This window comes from Nothobranchius furzeri, chromosome 3 (assembly GCF_043380555.1).
Source record: "Nothobranchius furzeri strain GRZ-AD chromosome 3, NfurGRZ-RIMD1, whole genome shotgun sequence".
Classification (NCBI taxonomy): domain Eukaryota; kingdom Metazoa; phylum Chordata; class Actinopteri; order Cyprinodontiformes; family Nothobranchiidae; genus Nothobranchius; species Nothobranchius furzeri.
Window position 1 is genome coordinate 75,338,088 of NC_091743.1, and position 26,710 is coordinate 75,364,797.

Sequence of the window (26,710 nt, forward strand, 5' to 3'; positions counted from 1 at the left end):
TGTAATATCTGTCTGCACAAAGTTGAAAGACTCCTTGTCAAACCATCAATTAGAAGTTCACATGACTGATCCAGGAACAGTGATTAAACCGGTTCGAGCACCTTTGTCCTACTCAGGAAGTTTTGTGAAACAGTCTTGCCCTTAATTCCCTTCAGTCCAGCCCACTACTTCAAATATTCTTTCTGATTGGTCCAAACACCCACCACTCACCTCCTGATTGGCTACAGGCGTGACGTAGTCCCTCTCTGATTGGCCGGCTTTGACAGGGAGCTCTCACCCTGCTTTGTGGCGCCGTGTGGACAGCAGCAGGGGTCTGAGGAGAGGAAGGAGGGAGAAAACTGAAGAAAGAAAAGATTGGGACCGGACAGGCTAGTGGGCTGGAGGATGAGGAGGGGGAGAACAGATTCAGACAAGGCAGAGAAAGAAAGGGGTGGGAGTAGAGAAGGTTACCTCATCTAGAGCTGCTTGTGCACACGGTGCGGGAGACAAGTTGTGGGAAAGTAAACAGCACAGGACAATTCCAGTCTGTGTCCAGCCACTTGCAGCCCTCACAGGACACCGTAGAGATGAGAGAGCTGGAGCCGGCACTGCCGTGAGAGCTGCGTCTATGGGATGTTAACAGGATTAAAGGGTCACCAGGGAGTGCCCTGAAGCTTCTTGGACAAGAAGGTGAGATGTGTTTATTATTGATTATCAACAGAACACTGTCTCTGTCCTTTCCTCCCCACCGTCTTCCTTTCAGCTTGTTTGGCGTGTTGCAAAGACAGAAGCTTTGTCCAGAAGGGGGCCATTGATGGAGTGGAGCAGAGCTGGGGGGTGGGTGTGCTGATTTGAGTCTGACAGGTGAGAGGACAAGGAAATAACAGGATGGGAGCTACACTGAAGCTTCTTTAGCACCACTGTGGACCCGTCTCAGAGGACAGCAGACACAGAGAGGCCTAGTTAAGATGGCAGCAGTTCCTGAGACCAGGAAGGATGCACGGAGCTCATCCCAGAGACGGCTGGGGCAGCTTTCTTCCCCAGCAGTACCCCAGGCCTGGGCCCGGCCTACACCATTCCACTTTGACGGTTGCTTCCCGGAGCACAAAAGCCCCTCCCAGGATGGCTTTCACGCTGCCTCTTCCAGCAGAACAGAGGGGGGACACATGGGAGGAGAGGGGTGAGTGGGTGAGAGGGAGGGATCTTTAGGGACCTCTGACACACACATTAGCATTTGGAGCAGAGGCTGTTCCTGCCTCCCTTTCGGGATGTCCAAGAATTCTCCTTTTTCTTTCTTTTCAAGACGCTCCAGAATTTTAGGATTTTTCCTTCTTAGTCACAGTCCAGCACCCCCAGCAGACACCCAGAGTTCAAGCATGCACGGCTTCCACAAAGACTCCTCTGTCAGCCAGCAGCCATCCTCTTATAGGAGACATAAACGTGCACGTACGCCATCATGTGCACACATGTACAAGGCCTTGGTGGTCAATTACACAATGAGTCATTTGATGTGAGGGGCACACCCTCCAGATGGCCACTGGTTTACTGTAAAACAGTCCAATGACATTCACATGAGAACATTCAATAATTAACCAGAAGAAGACGTTTAGCGATGGGAGTTTTTTTTTTTTACAGTGTATCGCTGTCACGCTCACATAGTGTCACCAAAACATGGCTTGGCCTACTTCCTGTTAGCTCATCTGATAACACATTCCAGGACCACGTTATCTCCATCTCTCTGGGAACCTACAACTATCTCCATTTACTCTTCAGAATCTTAGTATGCTGGAGGAAGAGCCTCTGAACAAATCATAACACAAAACCAGCGTGAGGTTTCTAATCTGGAGTTTGTTTTTACATTTCTGATTTGACCGGTGAACCAGAGGAGCAGCCACTGCCCTTGGTCACCCCCCCACTGTAGCATCCAACCAAAGGCAAACAGCACACTGACAGAAGTTAGTCCCATATGTGATTGCATTTAAATTAGCACTCCGTGTTCCCTGCTGCAATCCTTAAAGTGATCATTTTCTCCTGCAGCCAAATCAGGTTGGAGTTTAGAAGAAGAAACTTGTGCAGGAGAGGAAGTTGGCAGATATTCAACACGCCAACTTTTCCTTTTCGATATGCATCACATTGTGTCCTGCAAGTTGCAGTGCGTCTGTATATAAAGGGAAGTGATATTCTGCCCTTTCCTGCATCCTCCTGTAGTTCTCTGACAGCTGAAGAGTTGAAAGTAACCAGCTGCAAGCAGAACAAGACAGATCCTGTTCTCTTTAACTTACTTCCAGCTTACCTGTTCTGCTAGTTTTCAGTGACTAAAAATGAAATGAACAACCCTATTTTAACATTTTTAATGCAGAAGATAAATTAGAAACACATAATGCTTTTAAAATACGATCAGTCACACCCAGTTTCACGTGCATGCTGAATGAGAAGATGGTCTTCAATCCCTGTCATCCACACTAGCTGCTGAAAGAAAAGAGGAAAGGGAAACACTCAGGTCAGAAAAAGCCTGTTACAGGGAAATATTATGGACTCACCCATCTTGACTCCAGATGGGGAATGCTGTTTTTAATTTAGCATCCAGGAGAGAGCAGAGCTCGTCTCGGCAAGTAGAAGTTAACCGTTTGCGTTAGCAACTCCACAACATGGTGAAAAACATTTAGGCTTGTGTTATTTGTGGAGATAAAATGGTAAATGGCCTGTATGGCCTTCTCGGCTTCTACAACCCCCCAAGGCACCATCATTTCACCCATGCACACACATTATTGCTGATGAGCTACACTGTAGCCACAGCTGCCCTGGGGGGCACTGACAGAAGCGAGGCTGCCGAACACTGGAAACAGGCATGCCAGAGCTTGTTCTCCACAGAAAATGACCCACAATTTTAAATGGATAAATGACCTTAAACATCTCCTACACCTATCTCCTGCATCAGCTTCTGATAGTGTCATGGATTTATCAATATGTTCATCAATAACCAATTTCCATATAGTGAAGAGAGAAGGAGACAATGATCAACAAGTCAAACAGTTATAACTGTGGCAAGATGCTCGAGGCAAAATGCACCGAGAGAGAGCGTGTCTGAATGAGTGAGCATGCAGAGAGGCATAGAGCAATACATTTACATTCAGTTGATTGAGTCCATGATCAAGAATTAATAAACATGAATTTTTCCATAACAGATAGAAAACAGACGGTGAAACTCTAGGATTAGAAAATCCTGACAGATCTACATCACACTGTCACTTAACATTCATGGTCTCACCCATCTTCACTCACGGCGGGGAAGGCTGGTGTCGGTTTAGCGTCCTGGAATCAGCAGAGAATGTCTCGGCTAGTTTAAGCTAGCCGTTAGCAACACCACCACACAGCAGAAGCTCTTCCAGGCTCGTTTTGTTTGTGGAAATAAAACATCCACATTATAAGCCGGTGGTAGTCATATTGTTGTTATCCAATCTGGGGCAAAACATCCAAATATCAGGAAATACGACTCCAAAACCTGTCGTATGAAGCTCAGCTGTGATCTGGCTCACTTTTAGTTCTTTGAAATGATGCACTGGTATCCCCCCCCCCCCCCCCCCCACTAGAGACCACTGCAAATGTATTGGTTAATGTCCTATAAGTGACAGTGTGAGGTAGACCTGTCAGGATTTTCAGATCCTAGAGTTTATTTTTTCAGTGAATTGCTTTTGAATTTTGAATGAATGTTTTCTTGTTTCCTGTTTTATTTGATGCATCTAGTGCTTTTCCTCCAGTTGACTTCCTGTTTTTTGTGTTACATCAGCTTTCAGTTCCACTTAGCCTGTAAAGGATTTTCGATTTTCATCATCCTTTGCCAGCTCGCCAGCTCCCTTTAATCTTTGTTGCTTAACTTTTCTAATTGAATTATTTCTCAGTTTCTTATTTGTAGTATACACGTCCATTTATCTCAACCTGCCTGCCTGTTCCTCTAAATTCAGTTTAGTATTTGGATCCCACATGTCCTCTCACCCTCCTTCTGTGACAGATATGCTGGTTTCTAAGCTCTTAGCACAGGCTGAACATCAATAAAAGAAAGTGAAATGTGCCTTTTATGAAGAAGAATGGTACATTTTCTTTCTTTTGTAGTTAAACCCATACAAAACTGGAATACTTCCATTATAAATCATGAAAATGACTTTGTGTAGCTTGGGGATTGCTCAGCTCGCATATTTAAGAAGTGTTCTGTGGATGAAACGGAACTAACCATGATAAAATTTCAGCTTTGACTCAGATCCTTGAAGTTTGATGTTCCTTTTGTGCTGAATGCATTAAGGCAGAGGTTGGGGGGCTAACACTGCGGGTGGCTCATCAGACAAAGCAAATGCTGCATGTGTGATCTTTTTGCTGCAGACTGGTACTATTATATAAGTTGTGTTTGCTATAAACCGCCTATGCATCATGCCTAAAAGTGTTACTTTGACTGACGGGTAGATTATGAAGTAAAACCATGTCCTCTTAATTTGAAGTGGATCTTTTTAGAAAGCTTTATTGTGCTATAAATTACACAGTGAATTAGAAAAATACATTACAAGTCTGAATTTGGATTTGTTAGTTTATTTTTTTTATGTGAGCTATTGCTGTTTAAAACAAACGTGGAACTCTTTCGGGGGGGGGGGGGGGGGGGGGGGGGGGCAATGGTGCGTGCACCATTTCCTGGAACTAGAAGTTATCTACATCCCAGCTGAGCTTCAGACGGCAGGTTTTGAACTCTTTATTTCCTGATATTTGGACATCTCACCTCAGATTGGATAACAGTCACACACTGTTTTATCTCTACAATAACACAAGCCTGGAGGAGTTTTCCAGTGTGGCGGAGTTGCTAATGCTAACGGTTAGCTTCTACTAGCTGAGACGTTCTCTGCTGTTTCCTGGACGCCAAACCAACAACAGCCTTCCTGTTTTGAGTCAAGATGGGTGAGTCCATGAATGTTAGGTGACGGTGGGTGACAGTGGCAGAGGAGTTAAGTCATTGCCCCGTAATTGAAAGGTTGCAGGTTCGAGCCCCACTCAGTTTGTCGCTGTTGTTGTGTCCTGGAGCAAGACACTTAACCCACCTTGCCTGCTGGTGGTGGTCGAAGGGACTGGTGTGGCCAGTGCTCGGCAGCCTCGCCTCTGTCAGCGCGCCCCAGGGCTGCTGTGGCTACATTGTAGCTCATTCCCACCAGGGTGTGAATGAGTGTGTGAATGGCTGATTGTGTTGTAAAGCGCCTTGGGGAGTTCCAGGACTCTAGAAGGTGCTATATCAAATACAGGCCATTTACAGTGTGGCGTAGATCTGTCGGGCTTTTCTAATCCAACAGTCTGCTTTCTATCAGAGTCTAATGCAGGAGATGGGTGTAGGAGACTATTTTCACTGACTTTTAAAATAATTCTTGAGACTTACAAATGAAAATGAAAATATGGAAACCGTTTGTGAAGCTACATATAAAATGCGTAAAATAAAACCTTAGAAATACGATTCCTTTAGTTTTTGAGTACATTACATGGTTTGACACATCAAAGAAGCAGCCTCCCATGAGGCTCGGTGACACCTTGAATAGTTTCATTGATACTGGGATGGTTCACTAAAGTAAACATGAAACAGACTAAACTGAAGCTGAAGGCAACAACAGACAGTAGAAGTGAAGGAGTTCTGTCAGGATGCCTTTACAAAGTGAACTGTTTGATCCTCCCACATGCAGTTCATGTATCTCCAGCTGTTCATTACTTAGTGGTTTTAGTTACAACGCTCGTTGTTAAACTTGTCCTAAAGCATCATAGGCTGCTGAGGCAGATGAGGCTGATTTCTGTTTACTTGAGTGAAGAACATTTGTTTTAATTCAATTTAATTCAGTTTATTTATAAGCACAGAGCAGTAATAATTGACACTAGGGCGTGCTAACAGCAAGCGAAACTGCCAAGTGTATCTTTAACACTCATGGACTTGGATGGGGAAGGCTGCTGTTTTTACCGTCCAGGAAACGGCAGAGAACGTCTCGACTAGCAGAAGCTAACCATTAGCATTATTAACTCTAGAACAGGGCGGAGCCCCTCCAGGCTAGTTTTATTTGTGGAGGTAAGCTGTCGTGTTGTTGTCCAAATATCAGGAAATAAGACTCCAAATCTTCCCGTCTGAAGCTGCGTTCTCCTTCGGTTGACTTCTATGTCCTCAAACAGCCACGCTGGAGCTTTATTTCCCCAGAATACGACTCGCAAGGCATTCATTCCCACTAGACCACTGCAAACGACTGAAAAAAATATGAGTAATGTTGACCTCTAAAGATTATCAAAAGGATTTTTGTTGAACTTTCTGTAAAATAATATTAGGCCTTTTTTAGACCAAACAGTAACTCTGTGTTACATTTTGTCACATTAATTCTTCAATAGGCCCGAACATTGGCATCTAACTTGAACATAAATCCTGACTGAGCACATTTAAAACCATTCTTGTTAAAGAGCAAGTCACCCCCAAATCAACTTTTTTTTTCTGAAACTATATAAAAGTGTGTCTAATCGTGCTGCAGACACGTGTCAATAGTTTAGCACTTTAGGGCATTTTAGTTAGAATTTTAATTTTCTGCCTAAAACTGTCAGTGTTGTGCCGTTGTCAGGTAAAACTCTGCTCTACATTTGAATTTAAATCTGCCATCGCTATTGACTAAGAGGTACCTTAGAACATTAGCTGGTACCATATGATGTCACAATGTTGTTGTGAGCCTGTGTGTATGTATTTGTTAGCGGCTCCGCCCTCTCGGTCTGCTAGGCAACAGCATTTGTTGCATTTTTCAAACAGGAAGCGGAAGTAGAGTAATACTCTGGTAGGGGGTGTGTTGCTCTTTAAATAAAACCACTATTTGTCCAACACCTTCAATATGTTCTTGCCTGTGTTCACAATGTGTGCACCGCAGCGCAGCACACTGGAGACCAGACCGCTGTTGGGCTGTGAGAACAACTGGCAGATAGGAGGTAGAGGTTTCTCTCGCTGTGTCCTTGATTAATGGGATTTCTTCTGCATCTCGCTGCTGTTGTGCACTGACATTGCTCTCATCAGCAGAGGGCATATGAAGGCCAAACTGTCTCCTGAATGAATAATTCATTCCTGCATGTCAAAAAGTGTTGAAATGATAACGAACCTGGTTGAAAATTGCAATAGTGTCACAAATGTGCTCGGATAACCACATCAGTCGTGTACGCTCTTTAACACGATATCCAGTGTGGCCTTTGAAACTTGGAAATTTATTCAAAGTCAAACTTAAAATATTTATAACATTAGTAACAGATATTGCAATGGATTTATGGTCCTTTGTGTTTAGACATCTCTGCTAGGGCAACGCTGTGTTAAAGTGAGTTCTTATAATCCACAAACGCCTGTGAACAGCCTCCCACTCTGTTATGCCTTTTGACAGCCATAGAAAGACATATTCCATCTGTTCTCAAGTAGCTGTTTGTGCTTTCTAAATTGGCCGACTAGAATCTCTTGATGGGAAGTCCGCGGGGATGCCGAAGACGGAAGCAGAGCTAGAGGCACAATCGTCTCTGCCTGGTACTGTTTGTTGTTGTCAGTGGTCTCTTATTGTCTGTCGAGTGCTGGTGTGCCACTTTCTGAGCGGGAAAAAACCTCGCAGCGCTGGCGTTTGCCGACTTAAATTTTCCAAAGCTGTTTGTTCAGTCGGCAGCAGCTGCTGCTCACTCGTATACCTGAATACCTCCAGCCGCAGCTCGGAGATTTGTTCGCACCACCGTCAAACGTGGTCAGAACCAAACCGGGAGCAAAACAGGTCTACAAAACCTCCCGGCTCTCTAAATTGAATTACTGTTTATTGGATTGTTTATATTACAGTCTGTCATTTAAAAGATTACCTACCTTTAGCACTTTGCACAATGAAGTTCAGGACGACAGGGGCTGATGGAATCAGGCATGATAAATCAACCCGGTGGATGCAACACGGCTATCGGTGATGGAACAGAAAGAAAGCATTTCTTTACAAGTGAGTGCATTAAGTTCACTGGTTAAAGCAAGAGAATGTATCGTGGAGATATTGTTCCATAGACACACAGCACAGATGCACGTCCCGATGGGCCACAGATCACCCTTAAAATGTACACAGCAGCTTTCTTTACCCACACACACACAAATGACATCTCTCCACTTTTTTATCACATTTAGCACACGCTGAGGGAGTCTTCAGAGCTCTATGTAGGTCAGGGACAGGGTGTGTAGGAGTTGGTTTCATCCCTATTCTGTGATGGATCTTATTTCCCCATAAGAATAGCTCTCACACTGCTCCACTCTTGGGGATCTTTGTTTTTCTTGGCTTGTCCAAATACCACCGCTTAAAGAACGTTTCTAAGATACCTGCCATTTTGCCTCTTGGAAGAAAAACTTAGCCATCATAACTTTTGTTCAAGCCACCAGCTTTTAGCTGATCAATAATCGGGTTAAACGGACACTAAGCAGTTTTGGCTTGGCACCCCCTAGTGTCTGTTAGTAAACACAAAAGTAAAACTGCTCCTCGCTGTGCTTGAGTGTTTTTATTGCCTTAATATAACTGTTCTTCAGGCTTCATTAGCATCTGCAGGAGTGATAAATCAAACAATTCATGTGTTCATGATCTAAAACATGCAGGAAATGAGATGGAAGCAGACTCCAGGACCAGGCATTTCAGCTCCACTTTACTAAGTCCAACAGGGATTGGACCGGCAACTGTGAAGTTGCAAGTGCGGTATTCTGGCCACGGGGGTGGTGGGGTCTGTGTGACGTTTCATTAACCTTGTAAAGCATCATTTAAGCATATACTGGCTCAAGAAAGGATTTAAAAATGAAAGATTACATAGTATGCTTCTAAAGTGACAGTGTGTAGTTTCCCTGGTGATAGGGGGCAGTACCATAGACCATTAGGGTCAAAAATCCTCGGGAGCGCAATTTTCGAATGAGTACTTTGTCAGATCGTTCAACCTCCAGCTAAATGAGGAGCACATCCCTGATCACCAACCACGAGCGAAGAGGGGGATGTGTAAAACAACAAAGTTTATGAATGGCTGCTATTTACAAGTCAGTAAATGTGTCTTGTCCTCACGGGCTTACGTAGAAGAAAACGCTCCCGTGTGTTTTAGACTCGATATTTATGGTTATATGTTACAAAGCGCCAATATTTTTCAACAACTGGGCATCGTTTCATTCATTTTCAACAACTTTTTGATGGATATTTCCAGAAATAAGCGGTAAAATCTAAACGTTGTCCCTTTAAATAAATACGCCTGCAAGAATGTGTTTTGTGTTTCTCAGTAAGACTTGAAAGTTGGATATTTTTTAGCTTATAAGTGTTAAAGGCATTCTAGTTAAACCTGATATTTTTTAAATTAAAATGGCTCTTTTGCCTCATGTGGCCAGATGAGCTGTGAGCAAATCAGAGCTGCTCTGGTAATTGTGGAAGCAAAGATTTCTTGGGATGGAACTAAAGTTTCCCTCCACAAAAGGTCATTGTTAGTGTGACCATGATGTGTGATGAATAGTGAATGTGTGTTTGTGGTACAGAGGCAGCGGCCTGCTGACGCTGTAAACACGCCGATACAGAATGTCGTCTCAGTTTTCTGATCTTTAAACAAATATTCTACCTTTGTGTGTCTTCTTCAGAGGTAGATAAGCAGCTGTTCACCCAAGCTACGTGTTGAAAAATCACAATTTAAAGAGCAAGTAACCTCTAAATGAACTATTATTTGCTGATAACCTTTATAGTGCTGTAGACATGTGTAATCATTTTGAAAGTTTAATGCAACTTACTATAAATGTAATATTTCAGCACAAAACCAGAATGATATCTCCATCTTCAGGTTAAAACTCTGCTCCACAGCTGATCGCTGTAGCGCTGCAGCGTGACACCAGTGCAGTACAACATGGCTGCAGTATACAGGACTCCTGCTGAGTCTCGCCGCACCTCCGCCTGGCTCAACCACTTACCTGACACGTATGACTCGTTGGCGCTCGCCTCTTTAAGAAAAACGGCCTTCCTGCAGGCAGTTTCTGTGTCTGTTCTTCTCCTGAGTGACGAGTCTGCTGTTTCTGTGCACTCATGAGCGAGTCGACTCTTTTTACCAGTGGAGTACCGGAGTACTGGCTCAGTACCGCTCTCTGTCCTCCAGGCAACACCTTTTCCCCAGGTATTTATCTAACAGGAAGTCTGGTTGAAATAAGTCTCCACTCATGCCATTACTCCCACTTTAAAGACCATTTAGAGATCAAGGGGCAAACTAACTCTATTAAAAGCGAAGCCAACGTGGGATTGACCGTTGCAGTTCCACCCTCATCCTCTAGGGGCTGGCTCAAGAAAGAAGCAACTTCCCATTGACTCCCATTTTAATATCAGAAATAAACATTTTGGGTTTTCTTTTGAGGTTTATTAGGTCAAGTTTACCCTCATGACAACTCTGATGGGAGTGAATTGTTTAGTAAGTCATCCACTTAAATGTAATTAAAGCTTGACTTAGAGACCTGTCCTTTTGATGGACAGGTAGCAGGTGAGCCGTCAGCTCTAACCTGTCCTACCCTCTCCAGGGACGTTCTCAACCTCGGCCTCATATTAAAAGTGTTACAGCCTATAAGTTAAAGGGTTGCAGCGTCACTCAACTACAGCTTTCTGTATGAAAGCACCCGCCAACCTCCCTTAGCTTATTTAGCTCGTAGCTTCATCAGCTCAGAGTTGGCTGAGTTTCTATCATCTGCCCCCACACTCACAGCCCTGCTTTCAGCTCCATTTTGTATTTTCAGGAAGTGACGTGTCAACGCAGTCAAGATAGCATTGGTGGACCCCCTGCTGCTGCAGCAGCAAAAAAAAAATAAATAAAATAAAACAGTATAGGTGTTATCTGCATATGTGTGTTTTGGTGCTGGTTTAGCTGGTGGACTAACATACCGTGCTGGTCCAGTATCATATCATCATCAGCCAGTATGTTCCAGAGCGCCTGCTTGAGGGACATATGGTCGTAACAAGTTATGCTGGTCTTTGCTGTTATTTTTCTCAGCAGGGGGAACCACCCATTGGACTTCAGTTCAGTTCTCCCATCTTATATATAGCTACAGTCAACGATAGAGATGAATATGTCATGCTGGTCCTAACTCCGTCCAATTGCGTGCAGTAGATTTCACCCCGTGACCGAGCTCTGTCTATCAGCTGTGGCTCGCCAGGCTACTGCTCACTAGCAAAAGACAAAAAAACCTGCTTAACTTTTATTTCCCATTAAAGTAGACAAAAACCTTCACATTAAATATGCCTCAGAAAGCAAATGTCTTAATAAATGGAGGAAGATGAGCTGAAAGAGCTGTTCTTGTATGCAATTTAAAACATAAAGCAGTCACTATTTTTGAAATGTGGGTCAAACAAGCGTCTAGTCTGAATTCAGCTGACAGAAAATGGGATGTGATAAAGATGATAAAGTAGACATGACAGACCTTTTATCTCTAGAAGAAAAAGTTGTAATAATGATTTTATATTCAACAGGTGATGTGTTTGAAGGCAGTTTTCCGGTGCAGCCATCCATTTAAACCACCTCTATATTCTGTCATTTTCCCAATAGAAATTTGTCAAAATCTCATCAGGTCCAACAAGGTTCCAGCTCCATTGCAATGGAAAACAGATGCTGGATTTTGGAGTGTTGCTCGAATAGAATAGAATAGAATAGAATGGAATAGGCATTATTGATCCCACATTAAGGCAGCTCATCCACTTAGACAATATATATATATATATATGAAGTAAATATTAGTCTATTATCGTAACCATCAGCAATTAAAAATTAATAAAAACAGAATAAAAATACAAAATTGTGTTTCCACAGAGAAACCGTATAAAAGACACAGACATACAAATGTGCATCTAGGTATTGCATAATCATTTAACAGGTATTGAATATAGCTCTGATGTTGGCGTGTACCAGGATAATGCCAGTACCAGTTAAACTGAGGAGTGCTACACTCTTACTGCAGAGGGAATGAATGACCTACGGCAGCGCTCTGTTTTACATCATGGGTGTAGTCTGCCACTGAAGGAGCAGTCCATGGTCTGCACAGTGGAATACAGTGGGTAGGAGGGTTTTTCCAAGATGGAGGTCAGATTCACCAAGATGTGCACGCCATAAAAAATCCTTACTTTGAGAAAGGTATGCAAGTATGCTGGAGATATCTAGTTACTGTATTTTTTATAGTTGTCATTATTGTTTTGTACGGAAGAGGATTAGGGCCTACGGAATCCTCTTCCGTAGTTCTGAAAATGTCAAAAAACATAATTATTTTCCATTATTTCCATTATTTTCCATAATTATTTTCAATTTAACTGTTGGTTTTAGGAATTTTGTTGTTTTTGCTTTTTATCTTTTATCTCTGTTCTACATGACTGTATAACGCCGGTTTAATTAACTAATATTTTTAGTGTACAGCGCCTTGTTTGGTTGTAATGCCTTGTTGAATGCGCTTTATAAATAAAATTGGAATTGGAATTGGAATTGGACTGTAGCTGACAATATCAAACAATGCTCTGGATCAAAACCAAATAATTGTTTCTGAAATTCTTGTTGGTACATATTAAAAGCTAATAATAATAATAATAATAATTATTGTTGTTGTTGTAATTGATGTTTGTTTATTGATTGATTTACATTAAAATAATTTTTGGGGAATCTAACAAACATATGATTCTCACACTGGGGAGATTTATATTATTTTGCCAAATAAGGTAAAAGAAAATCCACTCTAAAGGGAGTAAGGTGATATTTTATAAGCAAAATAATGACTTATTTATATCTTTATCTTGTTTGTTATAATAGGAGACTGCTAATGGTTTAGTGCACTGAACCACAGTGAACTTAATTCCTTTAAGTACTGGACCTGCTGTGATGCAACTCACCACTGATTATGAGACGGAAAATTGAGTTCTAAAATGTTGCATATCTTGTTTTCAGTAACTAAATTGTAACGTCTCATCTTTGAAGGATCTGTTTTATGAGTCATTTTGCACTGTCTTAATTTAATTAGTCATTTTTTGCATCCACCTAAACAAGAGTTATGTTTACTTACTGTTATCTTTGAGCATTTACTCATTAAACAAGGACACTGAGGGTTAACACAAAAACATATTTCTAGCATAAATGTTCTTTTTTATCTGAGCAGCTCTGGCATGTTTACCAAGATAAAAAAGAGCATTCCAGGCTTTCAGCCTATTTACATGTTGGACTTTTTCCAAATATCTCCTGTTGAACAAGGAGTGGGAGTCATAGCAACATAATTTATGTCTGGATTTTAGTTCACGTTAAGTGCATCTCATTAGTCACAGGTTGCAACATGATATTTGTGTTGCCTTCTGGCTAAAGCTGCTCAGTTACGGAAGAAATGTGTCAGAGTCGCAAATATTTTGGTCAGTATTTCAATTTCTATTTGATTTGAATACTAGTAGGCTGTAAAAATCTAGAGTTCAAATTTTAAGGAAACTGCAGGCAATGACTAATGTCAGCAGGGGGCAGAGTTGTGCAATTTTTGGTTATTAAAACTAACAAGAGTGTAAATAGTTAGTTTTTTATAATTAAAACTGACTACATAAAAGTATAAGCCTTTTAGAATAAAAATTGATTAAATATTTCTGTAACAAGTGAACATCACTTTATTAACGCTGCTGTAAAAGCAGAACAAAGCTGAGCCAGATGTACAAGCAGTGAGTTGGTGAGCATAAAAATGTGTTTACACAAAATGCTGTATTTATAATTTTGAAAATTATTTAAATTTGAAAATGGAACCAAATGAGAAAGGTATCACTGTCCACCAGTCCACAGTGTGTGTGGGTATCAAAAATGGACATTTGTTTGAGATGTAATACACCACCGGTGTGTTTTACCCTCGTTCTGACATCTTTACTTGCACTGATGGTGAGTTTAGCAGGAAGTTGGGAGCAAATCAAAATAAGAGCTTACTTGCAAAGAAGAATGTGACACTCATGTTTGTTGATTATGCAGTTTGTGTGATTGTTTGGAGCCCAAATCAGAATCTTACTTCTGATATGTTGTGAATTAATAAAGTGTTCAAAACTCCCAAAGGAAGATTCAAAATTTTCAGCCTTAATATTGTTATTACTTAATTATCGAAAACTAAGACACCTGTCATTCGAAGTATCAAATACTGACACCAGTGACCATATTTAAGGGAATATATTTGAAATTTGCTGTTTGTGGGAAAAACTTAAACATTTTGTAAAAACAAATATGTATATTTCTTTATGTTGAAGCTTTTTCCCCCCTTTTTTCTTTTTATCTGACAGAATGCATTGTATAAATTATGAATATTGACTCGCTCTCTCTCTTTTTTTTTTTAGCAATTATGTCTGCTATGATGTCTCACAAACCACCCAAAGAGGAAGAAGAGGAGGATGAGGAGGAACAGGGAGAAGAGTTTGTGTTTGACGACAGCTCAGATGAACATAAAAGTCTGGGGGATGGTAAAGAGATCATCCAGGAGTCAAAGAAGGAGGCCGGCGAGGTGTCAGGCTGTGCTTTACAAAGAGCTGCAGACAGTACACAGCTTATTAAATCTTCACCTCCTGCTGGACCGGAGAGCACCGCTGCTCTAATTCCCACAGGTAACTACCCTTTTAGGAATAATTTATTGTTTAGTCTGAGGCTGAATGAGGTCTGGCTGCTCAGGTGTGAAGATGATCAAGTTGTGGGTTTGTTAGCAGCGGTGGCAGGTTTACTTATTTTACAAAAAGTTTCATTTAGAACTTCAGCTAAATGAAAACATGACGAGAAAATCGTTGGAGCAGGTTAATTTCATTCAATTCAGTTCAATTCAAATTCAAAATCTTTCATTAGAAAAGTATTTAGTAATTTGTACTTTAATAACAAGAAAAGTAATAACCCTGCACAGTAGAGGTATTTCTTTAGGTTTGGCTAAATATTAGAGCAGATTTACTTCTATAGCTTTATTGTTATTTAAACACAAAGAAAAGATAACTTACTTCAAAGGAACAGCTTTTATTTAGCAACATAAATGATCTAACTTTTCAGTTCTTTGTTACAAAGATTTACTTTATCAGATTTGTCCACTTTTCCATCCTCATCGGTCTCCTTGTTCACTCTTGTTTGTTTAATCGGATGTAGACACATTTTTTCCAGCTAACAGGGTGGAGGCGCTTCAGCTAATGAAGGATGATGTCATCCTGTGCTTATATTTGAAGAGTGTTTAAACCCACTAGAAGAAGTTGGCTTTTATGCGTGAGCGTTCGGTACCACCATCTTTTATTAATCAGAATTCAAAAGGAGCAACATGGAAGAATTCTGTGGTGAAACGCTTACAAACAGTCTAACGTCTCAATCATGTTGGGAGAAGGTTTGACTGAAACAGATTTCCTTCTCAGCCGGCAGGAGGATTTCTATTTTTCTTCTTTCATCTGTAAACCCGCGAGTTTGACGAGTCTGCTCCAAGATAACGTTGCAGTGCCGACATTCGTAATTCAACACCAGCAGGCTAAAAGCTTCAGGGTTGTTTAAAGAACTGAAGCCAGTGAACTGGCGCGACAAGTCATTCCTTGTACCCTTAAGAAGCCACGGTATCTTTTTGTTTTATTCTAATACTGAGCGAAAAAGTTTATAGGCTAATCTTGAGCGAACAATGCGAACGCTTTCGCTTTGATAACCTGACACAGGGGAGGCGACATGCAGCAGCGGCAACAGCCAGCGACGAGATCTGCTACAGGGCCAACAGCAAGTCTTCCCTTGTTTTGATTGGCCATCAGATTGGAGGGAGCTTTTGGTTATTAAAGCAGTTCAGAGGTGAAAAAGCGGTAGATATGAAGTTTGGAAAGATTTTGCTAGAGCTCATCCCAAATTACAAACAGAAACCAACTCACCGGCAGTTTCCCATGCCTCTGCCTTTTTGTGAAGATCTCTAAATTCTTTTGTATAATTGTTGTAAAGCTCTGGGAAATCTAAAATGGCAACTCTTATTAACTTTTCCTTGACATTTGCCTGGAGATATACTGAGAGCATCCTGTCTGCGCATTGGTCAGTCAATGAAACGTCCGCTGATTGGTCCTTGTCCGAGCAACAGCGATTAAAAGTTGACTTTTTTTTTTACTTTCTGGGATCACATCTCTGGCTCGCCTGTGCACAACACGTGCACGAGCACAACATTTCACACACACGTTTTTTGCGTGCCGCTTGGCAGGAGGGAGACCCGCCAATATCGCTTTGTCGTGCATGTCTCATGGAAAATGAATGGAGGAGAGGCGATGCCGCCTCCCATGTGTCAAGCCCATTATCATGAAACATCCAAGAGTGTTAGCACCACGTATGACAATGTACTTATCTACTTATCAGCGTGCTGTGTATGACTCATCTTCACTTGTCATCTAGAATGTTCTGGTGTTGCTCCGTAACTGGCAACAGCCAGAAACTCGCGGAACGGGAATGAGAACGTGACTTTTGCTTAGAAAAATGACCTGCAGTAACCACATTTGACCACAGGGTGTCGATATTACTTCATTCTTACAGATTGCACTTTAAAAGCAAAAACAAATGACTATAAACAATTTGAATACATTTCCACAAGCTAACAAAAACATGTTTTAACAAGTTTTACATTTACAGCAAGTCTCACAAAATAAGTTTTAAATTAGGATTTTCGCTAATTAAGCCAAAAACTGTGTGAATCTGATTTTGGCACAATGTTGATCTGCTAATGACTAGATCTTAAATGGAGATTTGGCTGAACTATTTATAAAATCCTCCCCATAATGCTGCATTTTAGTGGAACGTCCTAGTTTACTAGTATTGTGCAGGAAAATGAGCATATGTGACACACCAGAGTAAGTTTTGATTGTTTGATCTCTGATCCTTTGAGTCTGTTTTGTTTTAACTTCCTGAATCACTTTTTCCTTCTCTTCCACACTTTTTGTCCATCTTTTTAGCCAAATTAAAACGTAAGGTGAGCACAGACAAAGAAATGTTGCCTCAAGGAAAAAACCAAATACATAATATCCTCATGTCCTTTTCCAATAATCTTGGCACACGGACCAAGCTCTTTCTTTTGTTTGCATCTTTAAAATAATTATTTTGAGTGTGTGCAAACTTCTGAGTGGGATTTGATTTTAGTGTGGGTGGAAAACAGCAACGATCCAAATGTGGGAAAACAAAAGTATCTGTTTGTAGAGCAGAAAAATAAATAATTCATATTAAAGTGGAATTTCTTGCACTTTATTAGTGAAAACGTAGCCAGTGCTGCTAATTCTGGACCTCTGCTTTTAAACTTTCTAACAATTAAGCATCATCTTTCCTTCTTCTAAATAACACAAATCAATCTTAACCTTCGACCTCAGATTGGGGCATCGTTGTAGCTAGCCTAGTGAAAACAGTGTCTGTGTGTCGTTATCCTGTCTGCTACAGAACCATTCGTCCTGTAGGAGCTCATGTAGAGTTTAAAATCCTGTTTGAATAACTGATAATGCGCCGTAAGATCAAAGCTCTACACACGACCACTAGGGTCACATCAGTGAAAACCTCTGGGAGTTAACACACAAGTGCAAAGGTGCATTATGGGATGGATAGCAGTAGCTTGTGACAGCGTTTGTGTGGATGGACTCTGATTTCTCAAAAATGACCCCTTCACTAACCATAAATCTAAGTAATCTGGCATAGAAGGGTAGCAATTCCACTCATGTCGGAGTTCCTAGACCCGTGAAAACCATTTCCCATATTTAAAACAGTTTCTGGACTGAGTAACCACATATTTTACTGAAATATAAATTTCTTTAATGAAAACTTGTCTTTTTTTGCAGCACTGAGTAACTTTAGACACTTTCATGTGATTTTCTTCTATTCCTTTCATTAAAGCCTGAGGCAGACAGCTTGTAACGAGAAGAGTTAACTTTCCTCTTAATTGGATGAAGTTATATGTATGAGTATGATTTATTTACCTGGAGAATGCAGCCAAACAGATGCTGGTAATTACACGGGCAGATAAAGCTGGAGATTTAGGTCCTGGAGAGGTTCTGTTGGACAAAGTGAGGCGATTAGTGTTTAATTAAAATGCTTTTTTACCACGTCTCATGTGCAGTAATCCGTTAAGTGGGCTGAAGAGATGCGTACAGGGATTCTGGGTGATGATAACAATGTGCAGCGGAGGTCTGTTATGTAATTTTGGACTGAGAGCGGCTGGCGTTCAGACCCCCCCCCCCCACACACACACACCCACACACACCTTCCCAGATGACAAGAGAGGCTTCGCCTCTGTCAGTGCACCCCAGGGCAGCTGTGGCTACATCGTAGCTCATCACCATCAGTGTATGAATGTGTGTGTGAATGGATGAATGATGCACTGTAGTGTAAAGCGTGTTGGAGTCCTTACTCTGAGAGGTGCTATACAAGTGCGGGTCATTTATCATTTACTTGATGGGCTATAAGGAAAACACCTTGTGTGTGCACACCTTTAGCTGGAAGTCTGGGTCAGGTGCAAAGCTGCTAATCATCTCTGTCCACTTGCTTGTATGACCTCAGCAGTGTTTGTCTCCAGTTTCTGCTCTGTCTTCTCCATCCCCAGTGAGTCATGGTGTGTGTGTGTGTGTGTGTGTGTGTGTGTGTGTGTGTGTGTGTGTGTGTGCGCGCGCGCGCTCTGTCTTCTCCATCAACAGTGAGTCATGGAGGATGGCTGCTTATACTGAGCCAGGATCCTCTGGAGGTTTCTTCCTGTTAAAAGGGAGTTTTCCTCTCCACTGTCGCTGCATGCTTGCTTAGTATGAGGATTGCTGTAAGGACTCTGACACGAGTCAGTGACTCGATGCAACCTGCTGGGTTCTTTCTATAGGAAACTTTTTACTGATTGGCTTAATGACCTGACCTGTACTGGAATGTTTACTGTGTGAAGGTCCTTGAGACGACTCTGGTCCTGATTTGGCGCTTTATAAATAAACTTGAATTGAATTGAATTATTTTTTTTGAAAAGATAAAAGAACAGAAATGAAGGAAATGTTCTTTTTATACTTGGAAATGGAGTGCTCAGATTCAACACTCAGCAATATTTTGTCTCATTGTTTCCTTCTTTTTGCAGACGTTCCAGCTTCCGAGTCGCCCAGCTGGTAAGTTGCCTCTGATTCCTATGACAGAAGGGGAAACCTTACTAAAGGGCGATGTAAAGGTGTAAACACCTTAGGATTCCCCTGGAGGAGCTGGCCAAGGTAGATGGGAAGAAGCAAGTCTGGGGCTCTCGGCTTAGGGTACTCCCCCCATGACCTGGCCCTGGGTGGAGGAAGATGGATGAACTAAGATATTGCCGTGCTTGCTGTCCAAATGCTTCAGTGATGCTACATCTATGCAGTATTTAGCCAGACAGATGGCACGTCACGTATAAAATGATGCTGCTGATAGAGGTCTAGAGGGAACTCACAGTGGTTGTGTAATTCTTGATCTTGCAGCTTGTGAGATGAGCTCCATTTATATTTATTAAGCAGACAAGTTCAGCTGTATTTACGCCATGGCAGAGCTCCTTGTTTTATAGGCCTCACACGGCTGATGTTGAACTCGTTACTTGAAGTAATAAAACATCCTAACAAGCTGAAATATATATCTGTGGTGGCTCTAAAAAGTGTCAAAGCGGAAATCTAAAGCTTGGATCTCACTGAGTTGTGACTGTTTGCAACTAGTTGGAGAAAATCCACACATTTTTAGGTGGAATCGCAGTGAATCTACGTTTGGAACTTTAGCACAAAATTAATACTCAAGAGTTGGTTAGATTCAGTCTTCAAAACGGAACCAGGGTCAGAAATGCTGTGCATCCACCAAAATGTTTTCATGCAAATAAGGCAGAAAATGTCTCAATATCGGCCCAAAAAATCAGCAGCACATTTCAATCATCGGCTGATATCTTCATGTTGGTTACGGTATCAGGAAAAGAAATTTCCATTTTGGTTGATCCCAATATCATTGAAAAAGCATTTTTGGTGCATGTTTATTATCTTGTCTAAAAAAATACTCTCACTGTGTTTTTGACTTAGTTTTACATAAATATGACTTGATCCTGATGTTGGTGTTATTAGGAGCGAACAATTCGTAAGCTTTAACTTACTTTTGGATTCTTCAATAAATTCTGTAAATATGGAACTATTTACTGATTTATTAATTAATTAAGATATTCTTAGATATCTTCGGGGCACCACCCTTTAATTAGAAAGGGAAATGAATCCAAAACTCTTATCAGTCTTTCTTGAAGTTCGTAGAATCCTCGGAGCAGAGACTTCTCTTCGACACAACAAAGCTACTGGACACAAAAATCTGAATTTTATAACATTTAATTAACAATTTGTCAAATGAATAAACAGTGGAATAGATGAATAATAACCGTGTGATATGATTGAAGATGGATGTGTTTGCATGTGATGGAGGATGTATGAATGGGGTCCTTTGTTCTCACAAAGGAGTAGTGTGTGTGTGTGTGTGTGTGTGTGCGTGTGTATGGATTCAAAATGGAGTCTTGAATACAAGATGGCTGACCCCTTTGTCTGGCTAAAGTGTGGGTGGCAACTTGCACTTTAACTTCCAAAGCACTTAGAATCAGTAGTAACTTAACCTTAAATCACTCAAAACATTTCAAAAGATCATGAAACAACACAAAAGATTAATCACGATTAATATCTTTTAGTTTCAGCCTGGCCATGACAGAAACCATTTTAAGATACCAAACAATGATCAATAAGCAGTTTATTCTTTCAAAATGACCCGACGGACGTGTTTGGGACGAAAGAGGAAAACACGAAGCTACTTTTTAAGCAATAGCGCGATTTTATTGCTTATTCTGGACTATAGAGGAAACGGGAGAAGAAAAGGAGAGGAAAAAATGAGTTTTCTGATCACCAAAGCAGCAAGGCGTCCCCCGCTGTTATGACTTGACGGTTCTCCGTTTTTCTCCGCAGTTTCCAGCGTCATCCGTCGGTTTGATGCTTTCTCCGTTGTTTGGCGTTCACGAGTGTTTCTCCACGGGCTGGACAGAGACAGCAAAGTTTCTTTCTGTGCTGAGTTATAACTTACAGCGTGCTTGATGGAGTTGTTGCTTTCCTCCGCAGTTCTGTGTCCTCAAACATCAGCTGGAGGGGAGCAGAAACGAGCAGATCTGATGGGCTTGCAGTTTAGTTTCCAGCAGTTCCGTGGGCTCAACTTGGGCAATTAGAGCTTCCGCGTGCTCAAGGGAGTCGGAGCATTGACAAGCGTGTCCTTACCGCCAGGTATCCTGGGCAAAAGAACGAGGTTTCTTTGTCTCTGCTGAAGATTTATGGTCTTAGTTCGCGGGAAAAGCTCCACGGCTTCCCGCACATGCGCAGAACGTGTTTCTGGTACTAGGCGGTAACATCACCCAATGCTTCCGTGTGCAAAGCATCATGGGAAATGAAGTTTCTTGGCGCTGATGTGATTATTTGCTTTCCAGAGCAATTTAAGCACAGTCATTTTGGAGAAAATCACTGCATAGTAATTTCCTCATGAGGTCAGACCCTCAACATTCCCCCTTTTGGTTTCGGGGATCGCGCCCAAAGCTCGATCGTCGGAAGCACAGATGGGTTTGTTCCTCATGAACGTAGGTCGACTTGATTGTCGGAAGCACAGGTGGGTTTGTCCCTTAGGACGTTGGTCTCCTTGGACGCCTTTGTCTTTGGTCTTTGTCTTGGATCCTGGCGCCTTTGGTCTTTGATCCTGGTCAGGCACAAAGAGGATAGGAAACGGGATAGTCCCCAACGCGCATAACGAGAAGAAGCCACTCACGCAGGTGGTACGCAATGATGATGTCGTCCATGCGAGAGGTAGTAGTGTAGAAGGAGGAAGGTCGGTGGGCGGTTAACTCCACGAGTGGACACAAAGGCATCTCACCGCCGGCCATACAGTTCAGTTTATGGAGCACGCGGTGATGTACGAGGTCCATAGTTCGCAAACGCGCATTGACCTATGTGGTCCCAAGATTCCCCCCTTTTTGGTCCAAAGGGTGGATCAGGACAGTCTTTGGGCTAAAACAAGGACCATAAAACTAAGAGGTACTACAATGTGCTGGTGTGTCAGACAGAGTCATTGACAGACTGAGCTGGGCCGGCACATAACCACTAGTCAATATGTGACCAAGTAAGAAACAAAAATACAGAAAACCCCAAAAAAAAACATGTAACATATAACATCCAAGAAAATTCATAGCAACCTTGAGGTCTCATAAAATACATTCTTAGGTCATACATTCAGTGTGTAGCTTATAAAGAATGTGACATAATGCAACACTCAGATAAAAATGTGAGGTAGACTAAATTGAGAACTACTCTTAGGTTTACAGAATAACAAAGAAAATGTTGCTCACCCCCTTTAGACAGGTGTGGTACATTCACGCTTGGAGTCTCCCCGAACGCGGTTACGAGGCACACCGTAGGTGAGCAAGTGCATCTTATCTTGGAGTTTATTAACACGCCTGTAGGCGGAATAAGCTATCACGGCCGTGATGAGCCATTCCATCCCCAGGGCGACCAATGTGCAGATTAAAGTCGTATAATCTGTGTCAATGTAGCGTCTTGGGCGTCAAAGTAAGTTCACGCGGGTTTTGTGTGAACTTAGCAAATTTGGTTCCTTCAATCAGTAATTGTTGGTCAATTTCTAAATCGAAGGCAAAGTTACAACCCCGGAAAGCGTCCATGATCTCAATCTCTGAGTCATGCTGTTCGAGGTTGAGGTGATGGAGTGTCAGGTTTCTAGTTCAAAGTGGAAATGCCTACCGTCCTTTCAAATACCAATGTTCAGCATCGACTTAAACCTATAGATGTGAGGTGTCACAATTATGGGAACATGTAACAGGAAACCGAGTTCTAATTTTCTGCATCAACGTGAATGGGAATTGCACTACCTAGGCTGTACGCTAGGTGGATTTGTGAAAGGTGCACAGTAGAGGGGTAGCAGCTGTCAAGCTAACTTTGAGCAGGTCCAGTGGTACCAAGTACGGGGAAATACGACTTTCAACCAAGCTGTCCAGCGTGGAACTTACTTCCCTGAGCAGGTCCTGCATCAAATCTCTCACCACTCGTGTGTACACAATATCCTGATGTATGGTTTCAGACAAAGTCTTGATTGCACGTAGAGATTCATTAATCAGAGCCTAGTATAAGTACCAGAGTACTCTGTAAGGTTTTAGTAGGTACATCCTGTTAGCGGTCTAGGAAGGAGTTTCTCTTGGTTAGTGAAAGTGACGGCGGGGGGGGGGCTGGTTCTTTGTCGGTTAGTACATGTTAGTGGGTTAAACGTGCACTTTCCCCCCCTTTCCATTTCCATGCATAGAACTATGTCGAGACTACGTCTACCTCCTGCGGGGAGTCTGGTCTCTGTACCCGCGGGGATGGTTTGACGTAGGGTTTGATTTGGTTTGCATGCACCCATTTGTAGACAGGCTCCTGTCTCGCTTTGGTGATGCGTAACCTGTATGCAACTGGAGAGAGTTTTGCCACGATCTCAAATGGTCCTGACCAGCGGGGCAGGAACTTCTTAGCTTTGCGTGCCGGTTGGGCGAACCGAAAGTAGAATACTTTGTCACCCACCTCGTATTCGCGGCTGGTTGTCTTTTGGTCGTAGTAGGCCTTAGCGCCTTCTACGTTGGTCTCCAGTTTCTTCTGAGCGTGCGCGAACGTAGCTCTGAGGTGTGTTTTCAAGTCTGCCACATACTGATGAGCGGTATAGGCAGTGGCAACACTGACATCCTCTGGGTGATACAGGAGGTGCAGTGGTAGAGTCATCAGTCTGCCGGTCATCATCTCAAAGGGCGTAACCCCCGTGGATCGCTGTGGAGTGGACCGTATGGCCATCAGGACCAGAGGGAGCTTGACGTCCCAGTCCTTCCCAGTGGAGCAGACGTACTTTTTGAGCATAGAGACGACCGTGCGGTTCATCCGTTCGACCTGTCCGGATGACTGTGGGTGATAGGGGAGGTGGAATCTCACTTCCACTCCCAGAAGTTCAAACAGGGACGTCATTACACTGGATGTGAAATGAGTTCCCCGGTCAGAGTCAATGCAGAGTGGAAGTCCCCATCGACTGAAAACGTGGTTAATCAGCAGTACAGCGGTTGTGACGGCTGTATCGTTTGGCGCTGGAAGGCATTCCACCCACTTTGTGAAACTGCAAGTTACAGTTAACATATATTTGTTTCCTCTTGCCGATTTGGGAACCGGTCCAACCCAGTCGATCTGCAGGTGGGACCAAGGGAAGGTTATTCCCCTGCGTTGCAGTGGTGCTCTAGCAAGCGGCTGGGAGGGTTGAAACTGGGCACAGACGAGGCAGCCTTGGACATAGCTGTGTACGTCCTTGGACATCGACGGCCAATATGCTACTTCTGTCAGTGACGCGAGGGTAGCTTTTGCTCCGCGGTGACCTCCAACCGGAGTGTCGTGGGCGTAGGCAAGCATGACTCCTCTGTGGTCAAGTGGAACAACCCAGCGCGGCGGGCTGTGATCGTCACGCATGTAAACTAACAAATCGTTTTGTAGTTTCAGGTGCGCGAGTTGACGATGCAGGGTTACCAAATCTCGGCTTGCGCCAGTAGGTGGTGACGGTTGTTCAGGCATCGGGCCCTTTTGGAGAAGCTCGCGGATGAGCTTCAGGTCAGGATCTTGTTCCTGCATGGTGACTAGGTCCGCGTCCTGTGGTTGTCTGCCTAGAAACACGGGTACCCCAACGGTCCGAGGTTCGTCTGCCTGTTTAGCATGTCGACGAGTAATCGCGCAGACCTCGTGAACGGCCTTGGGTGGAAGCCACTCGTCTTTGAATTCCCAACAGGTTCCCTGGTCAGCACCGAGCTTAGCAAGGCGGTCAGCTTCATCATTACCATCTTTCTCTGGACCTAGGGTCCTGGAGTGACCTTTGACCTTTTTCCAGTAGACCATTATGCCTTTCTCAGTGGTGAGCAGATCACACGCTAGGAATAACTCCGAGTGTTTCACGTCTCTGTTCCTTGCATTTTTCATGTTGTTCTCCTTCCACATGGGGAAGTGAGATATGAAGCTGTGTCTAGCGTAGTTTGAATCTGAGCAAAGGACGATTTGAGTGATGTCCAAGGCTGCTGCCTGCTGGAGGGTTATCAACACTGCAGCAATTTCGGCGTACTGACTAGACTTTTGGCCCAACCGGTAGTGATTTGGTTGCTTAGTGTCACAGTCCACCCAAACGACTCCAACCCTGGCACGGAGCTGGCCTTCGTGAAGGTAGGCGCATCCGTCAGTGTAAACTTTCGGAAGCCCTTGGCAAACATTCTCATCAAAGTAGCGATGATTGGATGCGGTTGGGTAGACTGCGGCAGGTGTGTCCAGGGGGCCCATGACGGAGTCAGAGTCACAGTGCTGGCAGCCTGCTAGCCCTTGTCCTAGCGCTAGCTTGGTGTTCTGACCATACTTGACCTCAATGTTGTATCCTTGGAGCACCATCATCCACGTCGCAATGCGGCTGTTTGACACTCTTCCTTCGCGCAGTCGCTGGCTGTTTAGGAAGGTGACAGGCTGATGACACGTTTCAATGATCACTTTCTGTCCACCGATGTAACTACGAAAGTGTTCGACGGCCCAGACTGTAGAGAGGAGAGCTCTCTCGCAGTCTGAGAACTGGAGTTCCACCTTGCTCAGAGGCTTGCTGGCGTATGCCACAACTCTCATGTCCTGATCGTGTTTCTGCTTCAAAGCAGCGCTCAGGCAGTGAGAGGAGAAAGTAGCCTCTATGTAGAACTCTTTATCCTTGTCTGGGTAAGCCAGACAGGGTGCGGACGCCAACTTCTGTTTTAGGAACTGGAAGGAGAGTTCTTGGGGTCTGTCCCACATGAAAGGTGTGTCGTTCCGAAGCAGCTCAGTGAGGGGCCTCGCTGTTTCAGCGTACTCCTCAATGAACTGTCTGGAGTAGTTGCAGACTCCGAGGAAGCTCCTGAGTTCAGTCAGATTAGCTGGGGCTTTGATGTCCTGAATGGCTCTAATGCGTCCCGCTTGGGGCTCGACTCCATTAGGGCCAACCAGCAGTCCAACATACTCCACTTTGGTTCGACACCACTGTCCCTTGAGAATCGCCAATTTAGCTCCGGCGTCAGCGAGCTGTTGCAGCACGTGACGGAGTTCGGCCAGGTGCTCCTCGAAGGTTCGACTCCTCATCAAGATGTCATCGACATATATGAGGTTCCCTCTGGAAGCAGCATCTGACATGGCTTTGTGGAGGAAGATGTTGAACTCGGCAGGTGAGTTAGAGTAGCCAAAGGGGCAGCGGTTCCAAGTATATTGGCGATTTCCAAAGGAGAAAGCCAGTTTATACTGGTCCGCCGGCTCAACCTTCATGGTCCAGAAGCCGTTGGCTACGTCAACCGTAGAGAAGAAACGAGCATCTCTGACTCTGGCTAGCTCCTGATCTAAATGGATCATAGGCCACCTGGAGAGAGGTACTTGTTTGTTCAGTGCACGATAGTCTATGGTGAGACGCCATTTCCCAGTCGGTTTCAGAACCGGCCAGATGGGAGAGTTGTAAGTGGAGTTACACTCTCTGATGATGTTTTTCTCCTTCAGCTGATCGAGGATCTCCTGGATCGACTCATAAGCAGCGAGGGGAATCTTGTACTGACGTACAAAAGTAGGAGGGGCATTCGGGTTCGTTGGAATGCGAACCGTATGCAGGTTTGTGAGTCCACAGTCCAGGGAGTCCCTGGATAAGATGGACTGAAACTCAT

At 43.2% G+C, this 26,710-nt stretch overlaps 1 protein-coding gene across 6 annotated transcripts in view; it reads left to right on the top strand.

Annotated features, from left to right (window-relative positions):
• The first annotated feature begins 438 nt into the window (after positions 1–438).
• Positions 439–26,710, top strand: part of arhgef10la (Rho guanine nucleotide exchange factor (GEF) 10-like a) — a 193,693-nt gene continuing 167,421 nt past the window's right edge. For all 6 annotated transcript variants that reach the window (XM_015958408.3, XM_070549544.1, XM_015958410.3 and 3 more), the window contains exons 1-3: positions 439–669; positions 14,334–14,597; positions 19,061–19,088. In XM_015958408.3, the coding sequence (XP_015813894.3) occupies positions 14,339–14,597; positions 19,061–19,088 (287 nt within the window). In that variant the 5' untranslated portion in view covers positions 439–669; positions 14,334–14,338. The remainder of the gene's footprint in view (positions 670–14,333; positions 14,598–19,060; positions 19,089–26,710) is intronic.